Source organism: Balaenoptera ricei, chromosome 2 (genome assembly GCF_028023285.1).
Source record: "Balaenoptera ricei isolate mBalRic1 chromosome 2, mBalRic1.hap2, whole genome shotgun sequence".
Lineage (NCBI taxonomy): Eukaryota > Metazoa > Chordata > Mammalia > Artiodactyla > Balaenopteridae > Balaenoptera > Balaenoptera ricei.
This window is the reverse complement of record NC_082640.1, coordinates 142,344,290-142,369,568: the sequence shown is the minus strand read 5'-3', so window position 1 is coordinate 142,369,568 and position 25,279 is coordinate 142,344,290. Positions and strand designations below refer to the sequence as shown.

Genomic DNA, 25,279 nt, shown 5'->3' with positions numbered 1-25,279 from the left:
CTTCTTGTATAGTTGGGTCCTCTCTCTTTTCTTCTTGGTGAGCCTGGCTAGAAGTTTGTCTATTTTATCTTTCAAAAAAACCAGCTCTTGGTTTTATTGATCTTTTCTGTTTTTTAAAAATCTCTATTTTATTTATTTTCTTTCTGATCTTTCTGATTTCCTTCCTTCTGCTGACTTTGGGTTTTGTTTGTTCTTCTTTTTCTAATTCTTTAGGTGATAGGTTAGGTTGTTTGAGATTTTTCTTATTTGAGGAAATCCAGTATTGCTATGAACTTCTCTCTTAGAACTGCTTTTGCTGCATTCCATAGATTTTTGTAAGGTTGTGTTTTTATTGTTGTTTGTCACAAGGTATTTTCTGATTTCTTCTTTGATTTCATCATTGACCTATTGGGTTTTTAGTAGCATATTATTTAGCCTCCATGTGTTTTTTTTTGTTTTATTTTTTCCTGTTTTTCTTTGTGGTTGATTTCTCATGTCATACCATTGTGGTCAAAAAAGATGCTTGAAATAATTTCTGTCCTCTTAAATTTGTTGAGGTTTGTTTTATGACCTAGTATATGGTCTATTCTAGAGAATGTTCCATGTGTGCTTGAAAAGAATTTTTTTTTAAATGTAATGTCCATCCTATAGATATCAGTTAAGGCCAACTGGTCTAGTGTCATTTTAGGAACTCTGTTGCCTTATTGATTTTCTGTCTGGAAGATCTATACATTGATGTCAGTGAGGTGTTAAAAGTCTCCTACTATTATTGTATTCCTGTCACTTTCTCCCTTTGTTAGTATTTTTATATATTTAGGTATTCCAGAATGGGTGCATATATGTTAATGAGTATAATATCCTCTTCTTGTATTGATCCCTTTATTATATAATGTCCTTGTCTTTCTTTATGGACTCTGTTTTAAAGTGTATTTTGTCCAATATGAGTATTGCTACCTCTGTTTTCTTGTCATTTCTATTTGGATGAAATATCTCTTCTCATCCCTTCACTTTCAATCTGTGTGTGTATTTTGCCCTGAAGTGAGTCTCTTGTAGGCAGCGCATTTTAGTTTCTTGTCTTTTATTGTCTGCCACTCTATGTCTTTTGACGGGAGCATTTAGTCCATTGACATTTAAAGTAATTATTGATCGGTATGTACTTATTGCCATTTGAAACCTTGTTTTCCAGTTGATTTTGTAGTTCTTCTTTGTTCATCTCTTTATGTTTTTCCTTTTGTGGTTTGATGGTTCTTTTTTATATTATGCTTGAGTTCCTTTCTTTTTTGGTTGTTGTGAATCTGTCGTATGTTTTTGATTTGTGGTTATCCTGGTTTTCAAGTATGTTGACCCATAACTATATCTACTTGCTTTAAACTGATAGTCATATCATATAAGTTTGAACATGTTCTAAAAGATCTACATTTTTATACTCTCCTTTCCCATATTTTATGGCTTTGATGTCCCATTTTACATCTTCATGTTTATTCTTTTGCTGTTAATTGTAGTTATAATTGCATTTACAAATTTTTTTGATTTTTTTTGCAGTGTAAATAATGTAAACATTATTTACAATGTCATCTTAGTTTCAGGTGTACAGCACAGTGATTCAGTTATTGTTTTTTAATCTATGTACTGGCTTATTTAAGTGATCTTCAATCCTTTTATATATTTGCTTTTCTTTTTTTATATATTTATTTTATTTTTGGCTGCATCAGGTCTTAGTTGTAGCATGTGGGCTCTTTCATGGCGGCATGCAGGCTCTTCATTGTGGCACTTGGGCTTCTCTGTAGTTGTGGCACACAGGCTCCAGAGCGCATAGGCTCTGTAGGTGCGGCACACAGGCTCATTAGTTGTGGAGCATGGGCTCAGTTGCCCCATGGCATGTGGGATCTCAGTTCCCTGACCAGGGTTCGAACCCATGTCCCTTGCATTGGAAGGTGGATTCTTAACCACTGGACCACCAGGGAAGTCCCATATATTTGCTTTTCCTATTGTGATTTTTCCCTATCCTATAGATTTTTTTTTTTAATTGAGAACATTTTAAAAAATTAATTAATTTTGGCTGCATCGGGTCTTCACTGCTGCACACAGGCTTTCTCTAGTTGCGGTGAGCGGGGGCTACTCGTTGCAGTACGTGGGGTTCTCATTGTGGTGGCTTCTCTTTGTTGCGGAGCATGGGCTCTAGGCACGCAGGCTTCAGTAGTTGTGGCTCGCAGGCTCTAGAGCACAGGCTCAGTAGTTGTGGTGCATGGGCTTAGCTGCTCCGCGGCATGTGGGATTTTCCCAGACCAGGGCTCGAACCCGTATCCCCTGCATTGGCAGGTGGATTCTTAACCACTGCACCACCAGGGAAGTCCCCTTATAGATCCTTGCTTCTCTGCTATTTAGAGAAAACCATTCAATATTTCTTTAAGGGTAGGTTTAGTATTGCTGAATTCTTTTAGTTTTTGCTTGTCTGAGAAATTCTTTCTCTCTCCTATTCTAAATTATATTCTTGCTGGGTAGAGTTGCAGGTTTTTCCCTTTCAGGACTTTGAATATATCATGCCACTCCCTTCTGGCCTGCAAAGTTTCTGCAGAGAAATCTGCTGCTAGCCTTATGGGGGTTCCCTTGTAACTATTTTTCTCCTGCTGCCTTTAGAATCCTTGCATCAACCTTTGCCACTTCAGTTATGATATATCTTGGTCTGGGTCTGTTTGTGTTCATCTTGTTTGGAACCCTCTATCCTTCCTGTACCTGAATGTATTTCATTCTTTAGGTATGGAAAGTTTTCAGCCATAATTTCTGATACATTTTTGATATTCTCTCTTTTCTCCTTCTGAAACCCCTGTTACGAGTTGGTTGGCACACTTTATATTATCCCATAGTTCTCATATGGTGCTTTCTTTTTTTTGTTTGTCTTTCTGTCTGCTGTTCTGATTGGATGATTTCCATTATTCTATCTCTCAGATCACTTATTTGTTATGTTTTATTGCTTCTAGATTGGTTTTTATCTTGGGAATTGAGTTGTCAAATTTTGATTGATTGCTCTATAGTTTCTAGTTCCTTGTTACAGTGATCTGCATTTCCATCTATAATCCTTTAGCATTTTTATTACCTATTATTTTTTAAACTTGGGGTCTAGTTGACTGGTAAAGCCTGTTTCATTATTAGTTCTTTCAGGGGCTATCTCTTGTCCTTTTAATTGGGAGTAGTTCCTCTGCTTTTTCGTTTTACTTAACTGTTTCTCCTAAATTCATAAAGTTAATCTACTGTGGTCTTGAAGGGCTGTTTTAATGTGGGAGTGTCCCTGTGTAGACTGTGTGAGTCCTGTATTTTAGATGCAAGGGCTGTTTTTGGTATGCATGCCAGCCACGTCTTTCCTCAAAGTGTACTGGCCATCATCCTCCTGATAGCGGATGTGATTGGTGGTGTGTCCAGAGCCTGAGCTGGATGTCGGGTGGGGTCTCCTCTTTGCTCCGTGGCTGTGACACACGGGGTGGGGTGTGCTCCCCAGTTGTTGGAGCAGAAGCCCAGAGGGTCAGGTTCAGTAAGGCTCCATGGCCCTTGAATGCATGCCCTGTCTCAAAGCATGTGGCTGCTGAAGCAGGTGAAGCCCACATGGTCACAGTGAACCCAGGCACCGCCCACGCAGGTGTCCGCACCTCTGCTCAGCAACAGCCCAAGGCCATGTCCCTTTCTCCGTTGTGTTCGTCCCAGGCCTAGCTCTAGGCTGTGATGTGGAGTGGGCTGGTGCAGGGGGCCAGGGTGCGATGACTGCAGGAATCCAGGTGGTTGTGCTGCTGCCTGGGACCTGGGCTGCCTCTGTGGTGGACCTCTTCCAGGACCTATCTGCCCCAGATCTGGCACCGAGCTGTAGTGTGGGGTGGGCAGACCTGGAGTGCTCCTGGCAGGTAGTGAGCCACTGTTTACTCCTCCCAGAGGCTGTCTACCCAAGACGTTTCTGTGGTGCCACCCAGTGTGTGTGCTGACCAAGTCCGCCATGGCTGGACTGCCCCTACCATGTGAATGCTGACAGTAGACTTTGAGGTTTGGCCCCGACCACACCCCAGGCCCTCTGGACTGTCTCTTTGCAGCTAGGCTGGGTCCTCTCTCAGGACTTGTCCATCCGGGATTCAGTGCCTAAGCCCTGTGTGTACTAGCAGCACCCCTCCCAGCCCTGGCAAGCGTTTTGGACTGGAAGTGTGGCCAGGTGGGTGCCAGCAATGCCCTCTCTCCCGATTGCTGGCCAGCCAGCTTGCGCACTCCTTGCAAGCAGAGTCCAGGCCCCTCTAGCCCCTCTGTCTATTCCAGCAAACCTCCCCGTAGGCAAGGGGGCCCCTCAGGGCTTGGGCCTGCCCCTGTGGACCTTCCCTCCTTCACAGATCCCTCCCAGGGGCACCGGTCCTGTCCTGATGCCTTTTTTTTTTTTTTTTTTTCATCCTACCTGGTTACACAGAGAACTTTCTTATAGCTTTGGTTATATAAGAAGTCTGCCAGTTTCCAGTTGGTTTTCTGTATGAATTGTTCCATGTGTAGATGGATTTTTGATGTGCTTGTTGGGGGAGATAAGCTCTACGTCCTCCTGCTCCGCCATCTTGATCCTCCTCTTGCATGCATTTCTATGGAATATACCTAGGAGTGGATGCACAGGGATACAGGGTATACCTGTGTTCAACTTATTAAATACAGACTTTTAGTTTTCCAAATTGGTTGTACCAGCTTCCATTTCATATGCTCTCATGAGTCCTAGTCACTTCACATCCTCATCAACATTTGGCACTTTCAGTCTTTTTAAGTTTAGTATTCTGATGTGTGTGTAGTGGTATCTCTTTTTAAAACCTTTTATTACAGAAAATTTCAAACATATCTAAGAATAGGTATATTAGTATATAATGTTCCATGTTCCCATCAACCAGTTTCAACAGTTATCAGTAAAGGACCAATCTTGTTCTATATACGTCCCCCACTGGACTATTTTGAAGCAAATCCTAGATAACATTGGTTTTTTTCTATAATTTCTTCCAGCATATTTCTCTAAAAGATAAGGATTTTTTTAAGAAACATAACTGATTTGATTATCAACCTAAAAAGTTGGCAGTAAATCCTTCAATATATTGATGTTATAGACAACATGACTTCATTACTAATTATTACTACCTATCTCTAAAATATTCTTACTTATCCTCAGCACTACCATAGACAAAAGTAACAGTAATTCCTAAATAGCATCTAATAACTAACTGATATTTACATGTTTCCAGGTGTCTCAGCTGTCTTGTTGGTTTAAACCAGAATCCAAATAAGGGTTACAAATTTGCACTCGCATTGCATTTGGTTGTTATGCATCTTAAGTCTCTTAATCTACAATAGTCTCCTCTGTCAGCCCCACCTTCAGCCCCACCCCGATGACGTTCTTTACTGGAGAAACTAGGCCAGTTGTTCTGTAGAGTGTCTCAGTTTCTGGATTTGCTCCATTCAACCTCTGCATTTTTCTATAAACTGGATTAGATCTAAAACTTCCTAAGTTTAAGGTTAAACATATTTGACAAGAGTAGTTCATCGGGGTGCTGAGGATTCCGTGTTCCATCACATGAGGAGGCATATATGGTCTGGTAGTCCCACAGCTAATGATGCTGGGCCGTGACAGCAGGGCTATGGATTTTCAGAAATGAGGGAACCTTTGAGCTCATGGCTACCTTTTATTTTAAGTGAGAATATCAGGCCCAGGAAGCTGTGAATTGTCCAAGAGGACATAGGGAGTTAGTGACTTGGCTGGGGTCAGACCCAGGAAATTGATCCTGTACTCAGCCTCTCTCCACTATATCCTCCTACTTTCTGCTCTGATTACTTGTGTCTGTGTTCTTACTAACTCGGTTTTTAAACATATTGTTCAGTGATGATTGCCTAAAGTGGCCACTTACAGGAATTCCTTGGTGGTCCAGTGGTTAGGACTCCGTGCTTTCACTGCCGAGGGCCCAGGTTCGATCCCTGGTCAAGGAGCTAAGATCCCACAAGCTGCACGGCGTGGCCAAAAAAAATAAAAAGTGACCATTTAGATGACAGGATCTTTGGGAAGACTAAAAATAGTATAAATAAATAAATTATAGCTCTGTATATAAGTGTATAAATTTCAAGTGGTACTTCTGTACCTTGGTTCTATGGGAAAGTTTCAACTCTAATTTTTCTTTGAAATACCCAGTGTTCAGGTTCTACTTAACTTTCTCCTTCTGCTGAGCAGGAAGGCAATGAATTGGTATTCTCAGACTCCCAAAGCATAGTGCCTAATAGCTGAAAAAAACAAAACAAAACCACTAATTACTCCTGGCTTATTCAAGTGTATAGTAAATATTAGGTGAACAAATGCAACAAATGCTGGCAAACCATGATGCAAATGAGTTGATCATTTTATATTAGGTAAATTGATTGCCTATAAGTGACCATTTATTAATCTTTTTGGAGAACTAATATTCTCTCATACTTAACACTTGGCTGAAAGACATGTAACTTCTTCATATTAGATATTAATCAGTGCTTTTTAAGATTATAAAAATGGCTTTGCCTTATAGTAGGTCCTACAAGAACTTAGGTCTTAGGATCCAGATTCTTTCTGAGTCACAACTTGTAGCTGTGTCCTTTTCTTCCTGTCAGGAGGATGGTGTTCTCTAGCAGCTTAGAAATGGGACTGCCCAGGATGGCAAAGAGCACAGAGACCCTCTTTCTGTGCAACAGGGCAAGATTTTTAAGGCCACCATGATGTGTAGAATGGCAATATTTATACTTACAGTTTCACCCATTTAAAGGAGGTTTTCTTAGCTACATTTTAATGTTGCTGTGGGATAACTAGCACTTTCCTGAGAAAGTTTCCCCTCAACAGAGGAAAGATTTTAAGAATTGCATCAAGAGCTTAACTTCACCAGGAAATACCACGACTGTACTTCAAATTTGTCATTTTATTAATAGTCATTCTTATTTTCCTTTTACTTAATTTATGTGATTTTTTAACTGCTTATGTAAGTGCTTCATTTTCTATGTCTTAAAGCTTCTAAATGTTTTAAAAATATGTTTTCATTGTGTTGAACTGCATTGTAAGTATACTGTATTATGTTTCCTTTCGTCACAAAGAAATATTGTGTTTTCACTTAGCTCATGATTTCTGTCTCTTCTCTGAAGGTCCATATCGGTTATCTTCCTAACAAGCAAGTTCTTGGCCTCAGCAAACTTGCTAGGTGAGTATGACTGTGTAGTGAATAAGATGACAGGTGTACAGGACCTGCCCCTACATGGTGAGAATCTTATCAGGCTTTGTCTCTTGATCAGTGTGGATCTAACTTGGAAGGTACATTCCAACTTACTTCATAGTTGCAGAGACAATATATAGACAATAAGTATAGTCTAAGACAGACTAAGAGGACCTGAAAACACAAATGCCCTTTCCTTCTTGCTCCCCTATTGCCTGCCTTCCTTCTCCACCTCCCACCTGCACATCCTTGAAGCCTTACCTCACACTTCTCTCAGCAGAGCCTTCGCTGACTGGAGAGCACCTGAGGGTGCATTCAGTTCAGCCCCCATTCTTTAAGGGTGGTTTAGCTAACTGCGGGGGAGAGGAAACCGGCACAGAGGTCTAACTGCACTGCACTTTGAAGTGGGGGCCTCAACCCTCCCTTCCACTGTACCTGAGTACCTCCACACATCTCTGCATCCTGTAGGGCCAGTTGGTTCACATCTGGTTCTGTTGCTTCTACAGACCCAAGACCATGCCTTCCTTGGCTTTTTCAGCTTCTTTTTTTTTTCCCCTCAGCTCTATTCTGGGACAATACTAACTCTCTATTTCTTTCTGCTACAGTCTTTTTTCATTCTTTATCCTGTGGGTTCTGGCCTTTGCTATCATTTTTGAGTTTTAGGAAAGAGTGGTGATATATACAAGCATGGTCTCCTGTGTTTAACTAGAAGTCAAACTGAGGGTCAGTGTTCATATATCTCTGATAGGGACAATAAACTACTGGGGCTAGACCTAAATACCCTTTTGTGTAGTTTCCTTGTATAGAGTTAGCGAGTTGTGGGTGATGGGAAAATATTGGGAGGTGTATGTGTTAAAAGAGAGTTAAAATGAAGGAGTAGGTAATGAAATGCTGTCAAGAGTCCCCCTCCTTCTAAAAATAAGCCAAGCTAAGTTTAGATAACTTGATTGAGGTGAAAGTGACCATATCAAAATTGGAATAAACATACCTTTGTGACCAACTGACTCTCTGTGGCTCTGATATGTTCCTGCTTCTTCTCCACTTAGACAATCCTGAAATGGTGGTCCAGATCTTTTTCAATTCTGTGTTGGACTCTGTAAACACCACCCCTGCAATCTGATGCCTGCTCTCCACAGCTGTTCTTTTTACTTTGTTTTCACTTCCACTTTCTTACTTATTTCTTCTAGGGATTAAGGAGAAAGTAGGTAGAAGAGAGAAATTTAACTTCCCTAGTTTCCAACTAGTTTCCCTAGTTTTATTCCTACTCGGCAATCTCACTACCAGACAGGACTACTTGGTACCATGAAAGGATGTTATTACATCATAACTATAATTGCTTCACTGCAATCAGGCTCTTAATACAAATACGCAAACATGTTGGTGCCTTTCAGTGATCTGTACCCAATGGTGGTGCCAAGGAGTGGCTGAAAAATAGTATTGGTGGTGATGGGGGTAATCAACCTTATTATAATTTCTATTAGCAACCTCCTCTCCAATAACTTACTCCCAAGCGATAAAGTTATATCAGCTGAATACAAGTGTCTTTATTATAATTGATTATTCTTAACTGTTTTATAATACATAGTCTAAGATCAGCAGGCTTGCTGTGCAAACATAGCTGTAGGCTCACTCCCCTGGTTCCCTCTCTTCCAGCAAGATTGCCAATCCTACACCTTATATAGAAATCCTGGCACTGCTCCTGCCTGTATCAGACTGCCCATGTGTGAAAGGTGTAGCATAGACAGTTTTCATATTATAAAAAGCTTGGCAGACCACACTAGGCCATGGTCTTAATGTAAGCCATCTTCTCTAGAAGACCACACTATGTAGGCCATGGGTAACACTTTATAGAAATGGATTTGAGAGTGATCTAGTGAGATCTTGGAAAAAGTGGTGACTTGGGGGTAGAAGGGAATAGTCTTTGGTTATTTCCTTTCCTAGTGAAAGGAAAAGCTCTCCAATAATTAAGCTTTTATGAACAATACAAAGGAGTTAATTATTAGCATGGGGATTTGTCCTTAACACTAATAGGATTAAAACGTAAGAAAAAAAAATGGAGCAGTAAACCAAAGAACTGAACTCAGATATTTTGTAAAAATTTTGAATAAAGGGTCTATTAAATGAAACAGGAGACTAAGATATTATCCAACTTCTTATTCCTTATGAGAAGTTGGAATATTTAGGGAATGAAGAGGAATAAATAAGGCTAAATGTCTTAGCAAAACTTCACTGCTCATTTTAATCTTGTATGTGAAGTTTGTTATATGCTTGCCTTTAAACGAATGACCTTTCAGTGCCAGGGAAGTCAAATATCAAACAGTAAAGCTTTAAGTAACAAGAAAATGCCAAAAGTGAGTTGATCTGGTTTAACTCTAGTAGAATTCTAGAGTAAATTTAGTTTGAATAGAAATTCCTTTTGTTGCTGAAAATCCATTGAACATGTATTCATCTTCTTGAATTAGAAAATTGAGTGAACACTATTAAATCTTGAACATAGAATTGTAGTGCCTCAGGTAGCCATGGTTCAACTGTTGGGCCCCTACTGTGAAAGGACAATGTGCCAGTTATCGTGGCCTCTAGAGAGAAGTAGGACAGAGCCACTGCCCTCAAGGAGAGCGGACAAAACTCGGCAGCAGGTGCCACAGACGTGCCTGGTTAGGAGGTCTGAGTTCAGAGAAGGCAAGATGGCGGTGGCCTGGCAGGACTGAGGAGACCCAGAGGTAGAGGGCTGAACAGAATTCTGAACAGAAGAGAAATTCCTGTAGGTATAGTGAATGCATAAACAAAGGCAAATCAGAGGGTAGGAGCAAGGCATCTTGCAGTGGATGGGGAGCAGGTTGATTGATAGAAGAGATTTAGGCAGAGGTGACTGGGAGATAGTTAACAAGGGTAGATTAGATCACAAAGGGAACATTAGATTACAAAGGGAACATTGTTTTCCTGTTTCTCTATGCTATAAAAGTAACATACCAGTTAAACTTAAATACAAGTGAGTGAGTAAAGGGAAAACTTTCCTTTCCTATTCCCATTCCCCACTAGAGATCTTTCACTATCCTCCTGGAAGATGTCAACGCAAGCACGAACATGTAGCCTTAAAACTACTAGCTAAACAAGGCAAAAGGGGATCATATCCTACATTCTATACTACTCTTTTTTTAAAACTTAAAATACCTTGAAATTCCTTGGACATCTTTTAGTCTAAAAAAGTTCCTTTTAATGGCTACATAGTATTTCTTTAATATAATTCATTTAACCAGTCTTTGATATAAGTATAGCCTACAGTTTGAGACTACTGTCAAAAATGGGAAAAAGAAGAACTTTGGTGAACACGTTCTTATCTATTTCCTTACTTTGAGTCTGTAACATTGGAGTAGGATTTGCTGGGTTAAGGGCAGCTAAATTTTTGATATTACCAAATTGCTCTCCAGAAAAGATCATACTGATCTATACTCTAATAATAAGATTAAAGGTGTGTGTTGTCTCTACCCTTTTGCCAACACTGGCAAACATTGAAGAGTGTGAAACCCAAACAGGTAAGTAAAAAATGGTACCCGTTGTTTTAATTTGCGTTTAATTGGGTGAGGCTGAATTTTTTTCAGGAACTTCCTGCTCTTAGTCTTTGCTAATTTTTCCATTGGGTTGCTTGTCTTTTTATTACTGATCTGTATGAGCTCTCTGAATATTAAAGCTGCAAATAATTTTTCCAGGCTTGTCATTTGTCTGTTTTCTAGTAGTATTTTTCATGAAGTTTAAAACTTATGTAGCTATAAACTCATGTTTTGGGGGGTTATTTTTATGGCTTTATTTTTATATTTAGCTCTTTGCTTCATCTGGAAATGTATTTTGGGGCAAGGGGTAAGGGGGAGTCCATCCATTGCTGTTGTATGCTCACTGACCCCCTGTAACACCTCCACTTCCCTCGCATCACCACCATGCTGCCTTCTTGCTATCCTCGCTGCCACTCTCTGGGCCTTCATGTTCCTCCTGGATTATGTGTTAAATTCCTAACTCCTGTCCTCTCATCTCTTAGGATCCTTAAATCTGCTCTCATATGCTGCTAGGATGTTCTTTCTCAAGTGTGGATTTGACCATGCTGCCCCTTCGCAGCTCCATAGCTTTTAATAAAGTTCAAGCTTCTTACCTTAGCTGACAAGTCCCACTGTGATCTGGCTCTATTTCTTGCTCTTCTTCCACTTTTTGCTCTAGCCACACTTGAGAATTTGCAGCCCAGTGTCAAGTCTAGCTTGTCAAGTTATATGAAGGCATCAGGAATACTTCTGAGGTTTGCAAGGGTTAAATTATACCATCCATGGGTTCTTCCTGCAAAAGTATCACCAGATTACTTTCCCAGTTGCCAGAGGAGGAAGAGGAGAGAAAGCATAATGCAAGAGAAAACAGAGGATCGAGCACAGATGTTATAAGACCAGTGAGTAGGCTATGTAAATAAGCTGTCCGCTGGGTTAAATCTAGTCTCCAACCGTGTCCCCCTTTTAAAATAATAAAATGTTAATAAAAATCAAGGCAAAATTTGTCAAAGGGGATAAAGTGAGTCCTCTTATTTTGAGAAGGTTATATAATAAAAGTGGTCATGAATCTTCATCAAATGGGTTCAAAACAAAACATGAACTGGCTGAAATGCATAGAGAAACTGACAAACCTGGAAGGAGTAGGAACACTAATTACCTCTCAGTCTTTAAAGTGGACAAAAAGGATATACACAGCAGAGTAATAGAATTTTGGCCAAAAGGTAAGGTTAAACTTAAGAAAATTGAACAGGCTGTTGTGTAACAAGAAAACTAGAAATTCAAGATTAAAAACCCAACTATTTAGAAGTCAAAATTTAAAAAAATTCCTTAGACATGATAAAAAATCATGATGCTAACACTATATAAATTGTATACAATCTTTACTACAAAGCCATTCTTTGGAACTAACACCAACCCTCCCCAAACTCTTCCAAAAGATTTAAGAGGAACCCTTCCAAACTCATTTCAAGACATTATCCTGATACCAAACCAGACAAGGCCACTACAAGAAGAAAATTACAAGCCAATACCCCTGATTAATATAGATGCAAAAATCCACAATATATTAACAAACTGAAATCAGTAATTCATTAAGAGGATCACACACTATGATCAAATGGGATTTATTCCAGGGGTGCAGGATGGTTCAACATTTGCAAACCAATCAATGTGATACACCACACTAACAAAATGAAGGATAAAATCATATCTCATTAGATGTAGAAAAGCATTTGACAAAATTCAATATCCATTCATGATAAAAACTCAGAGTAGAATGGCAACCTACCTCATTGCCTGTGTAATAAAGGCTATATATGACAAGCCCACAGCTAACATCTTACTCAATGGTGACAAGCTGAAAGCATGAAAATCTATCATAAGTTGCTTGTAAGTCTGAGAAAATAATTCTATTTAGAAATGAGGGGTTACATAACTAAGAATATGCTTTAAAAACTTTAAAAAACAGGTTAAAGAAAAAGATGGACAGGAATGAAGCAAGCATTAGAAAACCTGGATCAGCTAGTAACCGTTAGAAAAAGTCAAATTAATGTTGGGAGAGGGGTGGAGGGGAAGGGGCTGGACCCAGTCAATTTACTAGGCATTCTTTCAAACTTCTAAGTAACCACTAGTTTTCATGTTGTGTAAGTAATTCAAGATCATGGAAAAACCTGAAAAGCTATACAATTAATTAGATGAAGCTGTCTGTCCCTGATAACAAAGCCTGATAAAGCTGTTAATTATAGACTACCCTCAATTATGAGTAGTTGTAAAAATCCTAAATCCAAAAAACCTACTTCAGTAGGCTACAAGTACTGTTTTCATCATCCAAGGAGCTTTACTTCAAGAATACAAAAACAGGTTACATTAAAATTTGAGAACTACTGATTCCAAGAGTATGGTAAAGTAGATTGTAATGATATCTTGGTATAGCATACTAAGATATAATGTGTATTAACATTTCACACATTGGGGGAAATATGAAGCAGTTATTGTAAGAATCCACAGGAATTACCCAGCAGTGGGACCAAAGTCAGGGTTTTGTCCTCTCTATTCTCCCCTAAATATTCTGGGGAGAGCAGGAAGAACCACCCCTAGGCACATAGTCACTCAGGTGTGGGGTCACAATTCACATTACCTGTGTGGTCCTCAAAAAACCCAAGGCAATTATTTAAGATGTCACTAAGGAGGTAGCCTTCTAGCACCTAGCAGAAACAAGTGCATGTTTGGATAGTTTTATCCAGGCTTCAAAGGATTCCCACAAATGTTCCTAAGAGCATGTGTTCACTGAAAGTAGAAGAAAGTCACCATGAGCCAGATTCAGCTAAAACAATTGGTCAAATAGGGCAGATACCAGAGTTATCAGATACAGAATATACAAGTGTGTTAGAAAAATAAGAGTACTGAAAGTTTGACAAAGGGGCAAGAAACTTTCAGAATTAGCTAGGCAGATTGGAAAAGGAACCAAATATAACTTGTAGGAAGAAAAGATGTGATAATGAAATCCGAAGTCCAGTACACTCACATCAAACAGATTTGGCACAGCTGAAAATGAGTTAACCCGAAGAAAGGTCTGAAGAAACTGCATGGAATACAACACAGACAGGTGGGAAGCATGAATGAGAGTGTAAGACATGGAAGACTAAGAAAGTATACTATGCCGTTCATTGAAATTCCTGGGGGTAAGAGGCAATGGGGTAGGTGCAGTATTAGAGAAGTTAACAGCTGAGATGTTTCCAGAGCACATGCAGCCTATCAGTCTTCAGATTCAGAAAGCGTAATGGATCCCAAACAGGACAAATGAAATTAAACCCCTGTCTAGACACAACATAGGCAAGAGTGCACATACTCAAATACCATAAAAGCAGCCACACAGAAAAGTGTTACCTATAAGGTAACAGCAATTAGACTGACCATTGATTTGCCTATGGCAGTATTGAAAGGCAGATAAATGTCAGTGTCAAACTAGAATTCTATTCCCAATAAGTACCTCTCAGCAAGTTATCTTGACAGATGAGGGCAAAATAAAGGTTTTTTTAAAATTCAGTGAAGTTGTATGTTGGGCTGCACCTTACAGGCCTGCAAGCCCTGTAGTTGCCCAGCCTCAAAACTGAAGAACGAACCTAGAAACATCAACAGTTTAGTGGACAGAGGGATCTTCCTAGTCCAAAGAAAGGTCCTGGAGCGACACCTCACCGTGCTCGGCAAAAACCTTCGCTACTCAGGGTAGAAGGCTACCACTTATAGGGGAAATTGATGTCAGGTTGGCTCATCAGTTACCAGGGAAACTGGCGGCTAGGGCAGGGGGCAAGCACAAAGGCGGTAACTGATGAAGCCCTCTAACTAGGAGGATTGGATAGTCATGTGAGTGAAGCAGGGACTGATCAAGCAAGAGGACAGCCATCTTGAATGGCCCGACCATACCCTCTACCCTTACATACACTGCACGACCCTTACAATCTTGGTCACCCCTCTTCCTCAGAGTCTCTTTCCAAAAGTAGCAGCCCCGCGCTCATAGCTCATCTGACTGCACTGGGCTGGCTGGAGAACACAGACAAAACTCAAGGACCTGGAATAGCTAGAAAATATAAGCATACCCCAACTCACCATCCCTAAACAATTACAGACACAAGCTTTAGGGATACTAACTCAGGGGCAGACTCATTTTGTGGCGAGCCCACTGTTGTCACCCAGCCCTGGAACGGATTCCCTCCCCTCAGGTAAGGGACAAAATATAAGACGTTTAACAGGCACAATACAGGGGAGGTCATGACCATTAAGCAAAACATAAGCAATAATAGCATCCTGAGATAACGTGGTTTTTGTCCTGGCCTGCAGGACCACACTGCCTGTCCACCCTCAGTCCCCACAGCCATGCCTAGTATTGGAGAGGTGGTGTAACAACCGACCACAGGGTTAATATAACGCAGCCTTTCTCTGGTAGGGGCCCAGATTAATTACCTCAGCAGTATTAGGTGGGGCTGGGTAGGAGACAGGTGAAATCGCTAAGTCCCTTTCTAATCCTATTCCCCAATGGGGCGGCAAACCCAAACCACGTGGGACTTACTGTCAGTTCCAGGGCCATTTTATAATGTGTTCCCCTTGGGGTTAGATCCTGTAACAAGGGCAAAAACGAGTTATTGTCCTGTGGTCAACAGCTGAACTCAGATGGTGTTGACTGGTTACCTCTGAGTAAACATGACGTAGGCACTGGGACCACTGATCCTGGGATGTTCAGTTGTAGTTTGTAGGGCTTGAGTTAGCCTCCTGGCCCATGCGTTGAGAGAGCCGGTTTCCCATCTCGGTTGTTAAGTAGTCCATTCAACCTTTCAATTAGCCGGCAGCAGTGAGGTTGTAGGGCAGGTGGAAATGCCAGTGTGTCATTTCTATCAGCCCATTCCTGAACTTCACAGCTGGCAAAGTGGATTCCTTGGTCACTATCGATGTCCACGAGGGTCCTGTGTGTCACAAGCAGCTGTTCTAGACCCCAAATCATGGTCTTGTGCATTGCTCGATGACTCGGGTAGGCCTTTTGTAGCGTCTTCCACCTACTGTAATGCACTGTAGACTGCATATGGCAGTTGTTCCATGACACTATATGGTTGCTCCGCCCCCTTCCACAGCTGGGACCAGAAGCCCATGGGTACTCGTATTAGTTTGCCATTGCCACAGACCCCAACCAAATCCTCCCAGGTAACTGGCCACGTCCAATTCGCAAGCCTGCCCCTGAGTTAGTATCCCTAAAGCCTGTGTCTGTAATTGTTTAGGGATGGTGAGTTGGGGTACGCTTCTATTTTCTAGATATTCCAGGTCCTTGAGTTTTGTCTGTGTTCACCAGCCAGCCCAGTGCAGTCAGATGAGCTATGAGCGCGGGGCTGCTACTTTTAAATTGGAAAGAGACTCTGAGGGTAACAGGCTATCATCAATATAACGGAAGAAGAAGGCGTCTCTCATGGTAGTCGGCTGCCACAGGGCCCCACATGGCTAGTGGACAGATACCTCGCGATTCCTCCCCCCCACCCCCAGCTTTCCGTTCCCCACCCGTATTTCCCGACACCTCTGCATTCACGGGGGTTTCCTCGGCTTCCTGGCTGGCTCAGCAATTATTGGGCTGCGCCTCGAAGGCCTGCAAGCCTTATGATTGATTGCCCAGCCCCAAGACTGAAGAACGAGCCCCAAAACAGTGACAGAGACATCAACGGTTTAGTGGAGAGGAGGATCTTACCAGTCCAAAGCCAGGTCCCGGAGCAACACCTCACCGTGCGCGGCAACAACCTTCACTCCCCGGGGGGAGAAGGAGGCTACCATTTATAGGGGGAATTGACATCAGGTTGGTTCATCAGTTACCAGGGAAACCAGCGGCTGGGGCAGGGGGCAAGCATGGAGGCAGTTACTGATTAAGCCCTGTAATGAAGAGGATTGGATAGTCCTGTGAGTGAAGCAGGGACTCATTAAGCAGGAGATGTAGAGAGAGCAAGACAACAGCCATCTTGAATGGCCTTCATACACTATGTGATTATCTTTAATGCTGAGAAGACAGAAATCTGACACCTATTCTTTACTTGAAAAAGAAAAACAAACTAGGAATAAGAAATGATAAACTCTGAGCACAGGGGCCCTGTTCACCACATAATCATATGCACAGTAGGCACTCAATAACCAATGACCCTCTTCTGGCACGGTCGCCAGCAACAGGCAGGCACCCGGGCTGGCAGTGAAATGTTAGAGGCATTCCTGTTAGTGTAGGCGGCCCACCTGTGACTGACTTCATTGGCTGTCGCATGTATAAAGAAGCAAGTCATCAGTTCTGTCTGAGTGGCACAGTGGGGGAAAGGGCCATAACCTACCTCATAGGTAAGCTGATCCTTAAATTGAGTCCAAATTCATGACTAAAAGGCCAAATTTTAAAGAAAAGACCCTTCATGTGAATTGCAATCCTCAAATGTGTAATTCTGTAGCCATCTTTACATTTTACAGCCAGAGTAAAAGATGTTGAAAGGGGAAATTCATCACTTGACAGATTGTGTTATGAGCTAAGATCAGGGGCTTTTATTTGGAGGGGCCGGTTAATCCTACTGAGTGCTTACGTAGACCTGTATTATAAAGAGATGTCTGAAGAAGTCTGTTTAGGTCTAATCTGATTATCCTAATAGGTTTAGTTGGTACATAGTTGATATTTGTCTGCTATTAATTAACAAATAGTCTTTATTTTTAACTTGAGCTTTAAGCTCTTATTAAACAATATGATTAATTAGAACACATGAGATGTGACCTAAAATTGATCATGTGGGAGCTTGAAAATTACTCACCTCTAATTGTTGTTTTTCCTAAGTGAATGTTACACTTAATTCTCTCTGTCTTTGGGGACTTAGGGAAGCACCACTGTGTCATGGTTGGTGGTCTCCTTTAGACCCTCCCTCTTCTCATTTACTTGTAGTTTTTGTATCTTTCTATCCTCCTCCTATAAGCATTTATCTCCTGCCCAGACCCTACAATTACTTCAATAAAGCAATTATTCTTTAGACTTATGGGGAAGCCTTGCCAATTTCACTTCAAACAATTTATAATTAACTAAAACAATTCTTTCTTTTCTAGGATTGTAGAAATCTATAGTAGAAGATTACAAGGTAAACTTTGAAACTATTTTATTTACAGAAAAACATTTTTTATTAAGGAAAAAGTATTTTTTGTTCTTATTACAAGTGTAATACATATGGCTTATAAAAATCAAGGGAATTCCCTGGCGGTCCAGTGGTTAGGACTCGGTGCGTTCACTGCGGTGGCCAGGGTTCAATACCTGTTCAGGGAACTCAGATTCCCCCAAGCTGTGTGGTGTGACCAAAAAAAAAAAAATTGTAAAACAGAAAGTCTGCTGTGTTTCAAGCCTCCAGAGCAAATCATTGTATTTGCACATTCCTTCACATTTTATTGCATATACCAACATTTAAAAAATCAATCTACTTTTTTATAGTATTTGAAAATTGGTGTCACCTTCTTTTTTCCCTACTTTTTCACTTACCAAATCTTAAACATTTTTTTCACATACATGTAACCATCTCATTCATTTTGCTGGCTGTTCAGCATTCCATTGTACAGCTACGCTGTGGCTTGATTTAACCAGTTCCTGCTCTGATATTTGGGGATTTTGTTGGTTTTCAAATAGATGCAGTGCTGAACACTTAATGTTTTCAAAGATGTTGTTTATTCAGCACAGGAACTACATTATTTAGGTTAAATCGTTGGTTTTCAACGTTGCTCTAAGTACAATTCAATAATTGGACTGTAGCTCCTTTGTTAACCCTGCTTCAAGCTATTTATTATTAACTATTTATTTAATAATATTTATTTATTTTACTTTACTCTGCCTCCACGGGGGTGCTTGTTATCAATATTGGGTCAGTCTTTCCGCACACCTAAAGAGACAGTTGTCATTCTGATCTGTTCCTTCCAGTGGTGCTGGAGGGCACCGGGGGTTCCTGAGTTCCCCTTGGCACCTGTACTGCAGGTGAGGGGACTGAACAGGGACGTCCTGTGGCCCAGACAGCAGAGCAAGCAAACTGGTAAAAGGTGGTGTGTCTTGGCTCTTAAACCTCACCAAAGTTTTGCTTTTTAAGATTTCAAATATTCTAGAGACAACAAAAGCTTCCAGGTCTCTGTTTGTGTCAGACTCTTAAACTGAGCTCCTTGTCATATCCACAGTTCAAGAGCGCCTTACGAAACAAATTGCTGTAGCAATCACAGAGGCCTTGCGACCTGCTGGAGTGGGGGTAGTGGTTGAAGCGACGTAAGTCCGTGTTTGCCTATAATAATGTCCCAGTGGTGTTTTGGGCTGGAGGTGTAGAGAATTTGCACAACAGTGCAAATCAGTCTTCTCTTGATTTCTTCTTTAGCTCTTTGTTGCTAAGAGCAGAGTTTTCCCAATATTTTGTCACACATTTGAAAAATAAAGAGTTGTACTTAAGAATAGGTACGAAAGGCAACTGAAGACACTTCTTTAAGTTAGAATGAATTATGAGAATTGCGAACATCTTGTGGGCAGTTTTCACCCATTCTTTGTCATGGTGTGAACTGTGCACTATGGGTGCTGTCCAGCTTCACCCACTGTGGTCACCGTTCTCTGGATTCTGCCTGGTGAGACCAGCGTGCCTCAGTATTTCTCGGAACACCTAAGCTAGCTTAGTGCTGTCTCGGTCCTGAAGATGGATCAAGTGAGAATCCTGAATTTCTTTTTATCTAGAAGTTGTGTATCTCCGTAGACACTTTGTATTAGTTTCACCCAGGAAGAAAATTCTATTTTTCCCCCTCTGACTGGATGCCTTAAGGACTCAACCACTGATAAGAATAAGAGCTATAAAGCTTAGGAACTTAAAAAAAAAAAAAAAAGTTTTAGACCAAATTTGTCTAAGAAGCGACATTTTGATATACTTGGTAACTGTGAACTCAGTTGAATCAGATTTAATCTTTCAGGCTGCTTTTATTTTAAATACCAAACCAGCAACTGTCTACTCCTTGAAGCCACATTTGTTGCCTTGTTTTGCAGACACATGTGTATGGTAATGCGAGGGGTACAGAAAATGAACAGCAGAACCGTGACCAGCACGATGCTGGGGGTGTTCCGCGAGGACCCGAAGACCCGGGAAGAGTTTCTGACTCTCATTAAGAGCTGAACCTCAGCGTGTGCCACATGGTTTACAGATTGTGCAGCTAGCAGCATCATTTGGTCTTAATTGTTTGTACATTCCATTTCCAGTTGTTGCTTATTCCTTGTCACTAACTGTATTTAATAATTATTTAAAGCAAGTCAAATAAAGATAATTCATAAAGGGGTAATTAATCTACTTTCTTCTTGCCACCTTTTAGTGGCAACATTCAAGCAAACTGCCAATAGTGTAAGTCACTTGCATAAAACCACTGCCTTTCAGGTAACCTGAGGGTGCTGGGAAGGGAGAAGAATTCATGTGTTTTGTTCGGAGTATGGTAATTTGATTCAGAAGCACAGGAGTGTTGGGAATGGGAGAAAACTATGACCAATATATTTATTTTATCCTCCCCAAGCAAAAATGGCGTAGTGCTTAAAATAACTTATGTACAGAGTGCGGCATTGCTCTGCAAATTCAAAGTCCAACAGGCTCCACTTTAATCATGTTTATTTAACTGCCAGTGACACTTTATTTTTTATATATTTATTTTTTAACTATCCAGTTGTAACATATGTCACCAAGGGAAGGTGGTGGAATATCTATGTTTTTTAATTTCACTGTGAGTTAAAAAGGCAATTTCTACCTTCTATTCTTTCTAAAATTCAAGTACAGGGAATTAGTTCCTGGAGTTGTTTACGAGTGTATTCTCATGTCAGTATACAGGGATTTAGACATTTAACTCTCTGTGCCTTGATGAGAATATCACACCATTTAGAGTGTAGATACCTTCGCCTTTTTTTTAAAAGCCATTATTTTATAAGACTTAGTACTGACACTGCAAATAACTAGCTCTCACAGTTCTACCTTTACACGTTTCTTGGGACCTTACTTTGTGAGTTCCTTGTAGATGCCTCAAAACTTTTTTTTTTTAACTTATCAAATATTTTTCTAAGTATTTACAGAAACTTTTGAAAGTGTCCATCATTTTCAGGTCTGCAGAACCATAGCTTCCGTGAATATGAGAGAATGCAGAATTGCACTGTGGACTGCGTTGAGCTATGTCCCATGTCTAATGAAAGCTGTATTGTTGGTGTCTGTAAAAATGCACCGTCATTTTCTGGAGTGATTGGAAGCTACTGGAAGCCTGTGTTCTGGTTTCCCTTGTGGTCCACGTGGATCTTGTCTTCTGTGTAACTGTTCAGGTGGGATAGGTCTTTTAGTCCAGGAAGCTGCTGCCTTATTAATGATTATCTTAAAATTTCCTCCACTGGGGCAGTGTGGGCCAAATTAAAACAAACAAACGAAAAAAACCCCAACTCTCTGCAAAAACAAACACAATTATTCCATGGAGAAGTCTCTTATTTGGTTGACATTGTGCTCTTCAAATTTATCCCGTTACCTTAGCAAGGATTAACTACAATGCTTGCTGTAACTCTGGTAGTCCTGTCTCTGCCACTCTGATGCCATTTGGCTTATGCTAGGGCCAGATGGCAGTTTTTTTGTTTGTTTGTTTTTTGAATTTTAACTCTTCCCTACTTCTAGTTCCTATATACACTTTTTTTACTTGGAGTTTCTAAAGTAGAGTGGTGGTTGATTCTGAGTTCCTTTTAAAATCTAACCTGATATAAACATTATCCTGCTTAACATTTAGAGATAGAATTAAACATTCAGCTCACATTTGGTATTTTAAAGTTTTTACACCTGTGACTTTGAGGACCAAAGAAATTGTTAGCTGTTAATTCATCTTTCTGAGATCAATTGTATTCCCTTTTAATGACTCTTTATTCTAACATTCCTTAGAAGTGTTCTCATAAAGGTCTACAGTATCCACAATATTGGTCTAGAGTATTGATAAATGCAAAGTAATTACCTTGTCTGTTTTACTCTGGTCTGTAGTACTTCAAAATCACCTTTTCATATCCGTGGCCTTGAGTTCATTTTGGGGATTTTTAAGAATTCGATGCATTTAAATACACTGTTCAGTTTAATTGTTCAAATTGTATGTATATTGTTCCTGAAGTTGGTTTTATTCAAATTATTAAAGTGTTATGACTTTGTTCTTGTGAAAGTAGTTTCTTTTTGAACCACTGCTATAGATATGTCAATAAATTCAATTATTTTTACTGCATTGTTTTAGCAAAGATACCCTTCATAAGGGCTTGTCTCAGCCATCAGGCTATTAGAATATAAATCCCAGACATAAATTTACCCCAGGCTCTCTGTTTCCCTTTGGTATTCAGTTTGGGTATTACTGTCCTCACCCTATTGCAGTAATGGGAAGGACAGATGTGGGGTAAGAGTAAGGAATCTGAATGGCCCTCATGTCCCTGTTCTAAGCCTAACTTTGCATAACTGCAGCTCCTGAGAACTCCACTGCTTTCTGTGTGGGAGCAGCTGAGGAGGGAAGAGCTGGCTGGGGCAGGGAGCTGGGCAGTGCAGGGAGTGGAAGAGTTTCCCTCCCTTTTATAGGGAAAAGCCTGCCTGGGCAAAACTTCCAAGTAGGAGCAAGGGTTTTGCTGCCTCTTTTCTGTCCATGCCTGGTGACCACATAATTCCCTCTATTGGGTGGTCTTCCCATTCCCTGCTCCACCTAGGCAGAGGCCCCAGCCGTCACTGATTGTCAACCTGTCCAGGTGCTGGGGCCACTGGAGTGGCCTGCTGCTCTTTGAAGGACTCCGTAGCCTGTAGGTAGTGAACCTAATCACCTAAACTAGGAATGCAAGAAACATTCCTTTTTTTTTTTTTGCCCCACCACACAGCTTGTGGGGTCTTAGTTCCTCAACCAGGGATCGAATCCATGCTTTCAGCAGTGAAAGCGCAGAGTCCTAGCCACTGCACCACCAGGGAATTCCTAAAACATTCCTGAAACCACAACTCACACGTGTCAATAAAACAATGAGCTACTCAATAAGCCCAAGTTGCTGCTCCTGAGTTTTTTCACTAAAGATTGAATTGGCTGAAAGAAGAACAGAGCTGGAGAAATCACGCTCCCTGACTTTGGACTATACTACAAAGCTACAGTAATCAAAACAGTATGGTACTGGCACAAAAACAGAAACAGATCAGTGGAGCAGAATAGAGAGCCCAGAAATAAACCCATGCACTTATGGTCAATTAATTTATGACAAAGGAGGCAAGAATATACAGTAGAGAAAAGACAATCCCTTCAATAAGTGGTGCTGGGAAAACTGGACAGCTACATGTAAAAGAATGAAATTAGACCATTCTGTAACACCATACACAAAAATAAATTCAAAATGGATTAAAGACCTAAATGAAGACCGGATACTATAAAACTCCTGGAGGAAAACATAGGCAGAACACTCTTTGACATAAATCTCAGCATAATTTTTTTGGATCTATCTCCTAGAGTAATAGAAATAAAAGCAAAAATGAACAAATGGGACCTAATTAACTTAAAAGCTTTTGCACGACAAAGGAAACTATAAACAACATGAAAAGACAACCTATGGAATGGGAGAAAATATTTGCAAACCATGCGACTGAAAAGGGATTAATTTCTAAAATATACAAGCAGCTCATACAGCTCAATATCAAAAAAATAAAAATAAAAAAATGGGCAGAAGACCTAAATAGACATTTTTCCAAAAGACATACAGATGGCCAACAGGCATACGAAAAGATGCTCAATATCGATAATTATTAGAAAAATACAAATCAAAACCGCAATGAGGTATCGCCTCACACCAGTCAGAATGGCCATCATCAAAAAGTCTGCAGATAATAAATTCTGGAGAGGGCGTGGAGAAAAGGGAACCCTCTTACACTGTTGGTGGCAATGTAAATCGGTGTAACCACTATGGAGAACAATATGGAAGTTCCTCAAAAAAATAAAAATAGAGTTACCATGTAATCCAGCAATCACACTTCTGGACATATATAACCAGAAAATACGAAAACTCTAATTCAAAAAGATACATGCACTCCTATGTTCATAGCAGCACTATTTACAATAGCTAAGACATGGAAACAACCTAAATGTCCATGGACAGATGAATGGATAAAGAAGATGTGGTATATATATATATATATATATATATATATATATATATATATATTACTCAGCCATAAAAAAGAATGAGATGATGCCATTTACAGCAACATGAATGGACCTAGAGATTATTATACGAAGTGAAGTAAGTCAGACAAAGACAAATATATATCACTTATATGTGGAATCTAAAAAAAATGATACAAATGAACTTATTTACAAAACAGAAATAGACTCACAGACATAGAAAACCAACTTATGGTTACCAAAGGGGAAAGGAGGAGGGAGAGATAAATTAGGAGTTTAGGATTAACATATACACATTACTATATATAAAATAACAAGGACTTACTGTATAGCACAGGGAACTATATTCAATATCTTGTAATAAACTATAATGGAAAGAATCTGAAATATATATATATGGATCACTTTGCTGTACACCTGAAACTAACACAATATTGTAAATCGACTACAATAAAAAAAATTGTTTTAAAGATTAAATTGGGTGAGTTCCTTGTTTTATCACTTAGTGGAAGAGCAGTTGCAGACACCAAAGGTTTTAGAGAAGGCTGTCCATCAACACAGAACACCCAAGATTCACCATGATGGGCCTGGTCCTGCTGATGGTGAGGAGGAAAGTCTCAGTAGATGAGCTCAAGGGCACAGTGTAAATGCCTGACAGCCCCAACCCTTCCAGGGGCACTTGCTTTGTGTTTTAGTCTTTATTATGGAAAAATTGTACAACAGTAGACAGTACATGAGTACATGAGCCTCGCGTACCCATCATCCAGCTTCAGTAAGTCTCAACTCATGGTCTTCGTGATTCCTCCATCTGGATTTCAAAGCAAATCACAGACATCCTTTCACCCATAAATATTTCAGATTAACTAAAAGAAGAGGAGGGACTTCCCTGGTGTTCCAGTGCGTAAGACCCCATGCTCCCAATGCAGAGGGCCCCGGTTTGATTCCTGGTTGGGAACTAGATCCCGCGTGCATGCCACAACTAAGAGTTTGCATGCTGCAACTAAGAAGCCTGCACGCCGCAACTAAAAAGTCCCGCATGCTGCAATGAAGATCCAGTGTGGCATAACTAAGACCTGGCGCAGCCTAAATAAATAAATAAATATTTTAATTAATTAATTAATTAATTAAAAGAAGAGGAATCACATAACCCAAATACCATTCATTATCACACAAAACAATGCTTTAATATAAAATATTCAGTTGGCATTCAATTTTTCTCTAGTGTCCCATAATTTTTAAAAATATTTATTTGAATCAAAGTACAAATGAGGTCTATACACTGCAATTGCTTGATCTGGGTTTTTAAAACTGTGGTTAAAAACACATAAAATTTACCATCTTAACCATTTTTAAGTGTATGGTACAGTAGTAACTATATGC

The 25,279-nt window shown here is 40.2% G+C and overlaps 1 protein-coding gene across 2 annotated transcripts in view; it reads left to right on the top strand.

The window, feature by feature from the left end:
• GCH1 (GTP cyclohydrolase 1) overlaps window positions 1-21,869 on the top strand; it is a 61,773-nt gene extending 39,904 nt beyond the window's left edge. Inside the window, exons 3-6 of one of the 2 annotated variants that reach the window (XM_059915715.1) lie at window positions 7,129-7,184; window positions 17,816-17,847; window positions 18,920-19,004; window positions 20,022-21,869. In XM_059915715.1, the coding sequence (XP_059771698.1) occupies window positions 7,129-7,184; window positions 17,816-17,847; window positions 18,920-19,004; window positions 20,022-20,151 (303 nt within the window). In that variant the 3' untranslated portion in view covers window positions 20,152-21,869. Of the gene's footprint in view, window positions 1-7,128; window positions 7,185-17,815; window positions 17,848-18,919; window positions 19,005-19,760 lie in introns of both variants that reach the window. The other variant, XM_059915714.1, reaches the window with a different exon arrangement.
• Window positions 21,870-25,279: the final 3,410 nt, after the last annotated feature.